Source organism: Saccopteryx leptura, chromosome 2 (assembly GCF_036850995.1).
Source record: "Saccopteryx leptura isolate mSacLep1 chromosome 2, mSacLep1_pri_phased_curated, whole genome shotgun sequence".
Taxonomy (NCBI): domain Eukaryota; kingdom Metazoa; phylum Chordata; class Mammalia; order Chiroptera; family Emballonuridae; genus Saccopteryx; species Saccopteryx leptura.
In genome coordinates, this window is record NC_089504.1 from 331,178,178 (window position 1) to 331,183,231 (window position 5,054).

The 5,054-nt window shown below is 40.1% G+C and overlaps 1 protein-coding gene across 1 annotated transcript; it reads left to right on the top strand.

Moving 5' to 3' along the window:
* Positions 1-1,118: 1,118 nt before the first annotated feature.
* On the top strand, positions 1,119-4,531 carry LOC136393628 (olfactory receptor 3A1-like). The gene is made up of 2 exons (XM_066366256.1): positions 1,119-1,145; positions 3,578-4,531. Exon 2 carries the CDS (start codon positions 3,584-3,586, stop codon positions 4,529-4,531), a length of 948 nt encoding a protein of 315 aa, XP_066222353.1. The 5' UTR covers positions 1,119-1,145; positions 3,578-3,583.
* Positions 4,532-5,054: the final 523 nt, after the last annotated feature.

The following is a 5,054-nucleotide window of genomic DNA, read 5'->3' on the forward strand; positions in this document are numbered from 1 at the left end:
TGAACAAGAGAGTGTGAGGTTTGCAAGGCACTGTGGAATAGAAACCTATTCCACAGTGTTGGGAATAGGTTTCTCAGTCAGATGAGTCATCCAGAGCAGCTCTAGCAAGCATTGTAGAAGAATGTGAATGCTTTCATCCCTTGGTAAGTGCCCTTGGGGGACTTGGTGGGAGAAGCCATCATGGGCTGGTCCAAGCAGTGGACATATTTCTGGTGTCCTCATACAAATCCTTTCTCTGGTTTCATAGTAAGTGAGCCGAGGGGGGTTAGTAAGTATACAATGGGATGGACCAGCAACAGGTAACTATTTTAAAAAATAGAAAACCAGACATAATAAGTATATTCAGTATTTAATCCAAACAATTCCAGCACCCCAAAATGTTCCACCATACTTTCCTCATTTGTATAACGGAGTAGATACACTCCAAGAGGCTAAAAACCAGGTCCTTCTTTGATTCAATGACACTATATACATGGTATACTGAATACAACAATGTGCACTGATAGAGCCATGATAGGGATTATAGTAAAATATTTAACAAGCACCAGACTAATACTCTGTATCAATGGAGTCTGGTTATTACCTATGGTGGATCCCACCATGACTCAGGGTCTATGCTATTGGTGGGAAACTGACATTGTGTCTTAGATTTAAGTTATTTCTCAATATTTAGAAACTTATCTTCACTATTCTTAAATCATGATAAACACAGTTGCAGATATCACAGCTTTTATTTATTATTACCTATGACGTTTTTAATTAGGTATACTTTTAGAAACCTAAATATTTTCAGGCACTAGTAATATTACTGGGTTACTATACTTACAATAATTCATCAAAAAGACAGGAAAAAATCAAAGAAATTCATTTAATAAGTAAAAAAATATAGACTTCCTTGGCCAGTTCAGTGGATAGAACATTGGCCCGGCATGTAGACATCCTGGGTTTGATCCTCGGTTAGGACACACATGAGCAGTGAACAGCTTCTTCTCTCCCCCTCTCTTACTCCCTTTTCTTTTTCTTCTCCTCCCACAGTCAGTGGCTAGGTTGGTCTGAACATCAGCCTCGGGCACTGAAGATAGCTCGGTTGATTTGAGCGTCAGCCCCAGACTGGGGTTGCCAGGTGGATCCCAGTCAGGGCACAGGTGAGAGTCTGTCTCTCTATCTCCCCTCCTCTTACTTAAAAAAAAGTAAAATAAACATAGTCTTAAACATTTACCTTTTGCTAAAGCATGCACACAAAGAATAAAACAGGCCATAGGCTTCAACTGATGAATACCGCATAAATTAATTGGGGCAGAAATTGGTAAGTAATTTGGCTGCTTTGTTACAAGTAGACTTTTTTTTTTTTTTTCAAAGAAGCATTATGGAGCAAATGTTATTTCTTCATAGACCAGTGAGGCAAATTGGGATCCACATAGCACTTTAAGCTTTTACATAATCTGCTGGACAGCAGCACCTTGACCTGGTTGGAAACAGGACAGAGAGGAGCCATTGAGCTACTATTGCTAGCTTTTAAAGATCTCTTTAATCTGGAAGTAACAGAGCATTAAAGATATATATATATATTTATTATTATAAAAGTAATCTGATTCATTCTAGATCATTTGAAAGCAAAAGAAAATGGGAAGGGGGAAAGAAATGAAAATATCCCATATTCCTATTAGTCAGTGGTTCCACTGGGTCATTTTTTAGGAACCTGCATATATAATTCAGGTATAGATTTACTTTCTGCTTTACCTTTAATTTTACATGATGAAATTTCACCTTACAGTTGGGACTTTTGGGCTTTATAGGTGACTCGGCATATAAGGTGTTTATTGACATATATAATTTTTAAAATTTAACTTGCTAATATCTTAATAATTCTGAGTTTTACAGTTTTTAATTTTCTTCTGTTTTCTATTTAGATAATTTAATTGTTTCAGAATTACTCTTTTTTCCTCATTTCTATTATTTAGACATTTTATTTCTCTTTGCCTATAACTTTAGAATAATGAAAAGTACTTGAAGTAATAAAGGCCATTCCTCCTTTTTAAAAAAAAATATTGATTTTAGTGAGAGAGGAGGGGGAAGAGAGAGAGAAAGAGAGACAGAAACATGGATCTCTTCCTGTATGTGCCCTGACTGGGGATCGAACCAGCAACCTCTGTGTTTCTAACCAACTGAGCTATTAGCCAGGGCAAGGCCATGCCTTCTTGCTTCATTACTACTTCAACATTATGAATAATACAGATTTCTAGTGGACATGCCCTGTCCCCTAAAGTGGTGTACTTTCATTTTAAGCAACTACAAGAGTTTTTTCTTTTTTCTCTACATTAGAAATGTATGTAAACATTTAAGAATTGCCTTGTAGAAAAATATTCTCTTTTTAGCCAATTAATATGCTATAATATAAAATAGATTTACTGAAATTAAATCATTTTTTCCTATAAAAGCTATTATATAATAGTGGATTTCATTTGTTATATCTAAGATTTTTGCATACATTTATCAATATATTCTCTACTGGGTAATAGATCACTAGAATAGCTCTTTTTTTGGCTATTATTATTACATTTCAGTACTAAGATTTGTTACCTTTAAAAAATGAACTGGGAAGCTTTCTTTTTTTATGGTAAAAAGAGTTTGTTACATGATAATTTTATTTACATTGCTAGATTAACATAATATGCATAAGAAGTATGTGAGCCTGGAGCCTACACATAAAAGTATGTTAGTAACAATAATTTTTCCATTTTTTTTCACTTGCAGCTAGTTTATGTGGCATGGGGACTGATCTTAATTTGATTGTTCAAATTTAGGAGCAGATAGTATTCCATGATTATTTGATTTATTTTTGGTCTGTGGTTATACCACCTTTCAATTCCAAATTTTCTGTATTTTTACATTTTTCTTGATTACATATTTTCTAGGTATTTATTTCTTACATTTTCCTTGATTATATATTTTCTAGGTATTTATTTCTTTGTAATATATTTATAAGGACTTATGGTCAATTTATTATTTTTTTAAATTTTATTTATTTATTCATTTTAGAGAGGAGAGGGAGAGACAGACAGAGAGAGAGAGAGAGAGAGAGAGAGAGAGAGGAGAGAGAGAGAAGGGGGGAGGAGCTGGAAGCATCAACTCCCATATGTGCCCTGACCAGGCAAGCCCAGGGTTTCGAACTGGCGACCTCAGCATTTTCCAGGTCGATGCTTTATCCACTGCACCACCACAGGTCAGGCTAGCATTATTTTTTCGCCAGGTCTCTTTAAATAGGTTGGTGGTGGGAGGAACCTCCTTTCTTGATTCTAGGAAATGAAGAAAATAAGAATTTATATACCTTTCCCAAGGAGGTGAGGGAGTCCAAGGTAGTTGTGGCACCAGGCGACTCACCTAGAAGCTGGGTAAAGACTGAATTGAAGACGGAGAGGGTTAATGAGTGAGGTGTGGCCTGAGGAGTGGGAAAATAATCACTAGGACACTTGAGAATATACCCTCAGGCTTGGCATATGAAAGTAGTCAATACAATTTTTCTGATTAACCAAATTGGAAAGACTGGTCCCTTCCACTATGAAATGTCTTCTTACAGGCACCCATGGAGCCAGAATCTGGGGCCAATGGAACAGCTGTTACTGAGTTCATCCTGCTGGGCTTGGTGGAGTCACCAGGCTTGCTACCAGTTGTCTTTGTACTTTTCCTCTTTGCCTACCTGGTCACAGTTGGAGGCAACCTAAGCATCCTGGCAGCCATCTTGGTAGAGCCCAAACTCCACACCCCCATGTACTTTTTCCTGGGGAACCTATCCGTTCTGGACATTGGGTGCATCACTGTTACTGTTCCCTCAATGTTGAGTCGTCTCTTGTCCCACAAGCGTGCAGTTCCTTATGGAGCCTGCCTCACACAGATTTTCTTCTTCCATCAGTTGGCTGGTGTGGACTGCTTCCTGTTGACAGCCATGGCTTATGACCGATTCCTGGCCATCTGCCGGCCCCTCACCTACAGCACCCGCATGAGCCAGATGGTCCAGAGGATATTGGTGGCTGTGTCCTGGGTTTGTGCCTTCATCAATGCACTGAGCCACACTGTGGCCATATCCACACTCAACTTCTGTGGTCCTAATGTGATCAATCACTTCTACTGTGACCTCCCACAGCTCTTCCAGCTCTCCTGCTCCAGCACCCAACTCAATGAGCTGCTGCTCTTTGGTCTGGGTATGCTCATGGCAGGTGCACCTGTGATTCTTATTGTCACTTCCTACATCCATGTGGCAGCTGCAGTCTTGCGAATACGCTCTGCAGAGGGCAGGAAGAAAGCCTTCTCCACATGTAGCTCCCACCTGACTGTGGTTGGCATCTTCTATGGGACAGGCGTCTTCAGCTACATGCGTCTGGGCTCAGTGGAGGCTTCAGACAAGGACAAGGGGATTGGCATCCTCAACACTGTCATCAGCCCCATGCTGAACCCACTCATCTATAGCCTCCGGAACCCTGATGTACAGGGCGCCCTGCGTAGAGTGCTCATGGGGAAGCGAGTCCTTGCATGAGAGGTGTCTCAGGAGGGTTGAACCCCAGCAACTAGTCCTTGTCTTCCTAGATCCTTGAGCCAGACAGCTTTTGTTAGGAGTGAGACTTCTTGTTCTCCAGGAGGCTCTCCCTGATAACGAGTATGCACGTTCTGCAGACTAGAACCCTTGGCTCATTGCCATTTTGTCATAGCCACCCTTTTCACTTCTGATGGAGGTAAAACAGAAAACTCTGTACCTTGGGAGACTGGTGGTCCTACAGGCAGGACGCTTTGTTCATTTTCTGCTTGGATCCTCCAAAATACACCAGCAATGATTCTCTCCCAACTGGAATATGAAAAGTCACAGCTTGATGTCAAGTATTGGCACATCGTCCTGTCAAACTTCTGAAACAGCTGCCCCAACCTGCTTCTACACAGGATTCAGCGCAAGGATCGAGACCCAGTACCATATAATCTGAGACTCTAATTTCCAGTTCCTTGTCTACATTGCAAGATTCTAAGGTTTTTAGCAGCAGAGAGTTTCTATTTCCTTTTGAGTATAT

Coding starts and splice junctions, on each gene's coding strand:
- LOC136393628 (XM_066366256.1), top strand. CDS start 3,584: ATGGAGCCAGAATCTGGGGCCAATGGAACAGCTGTTACTGAGTTCATC.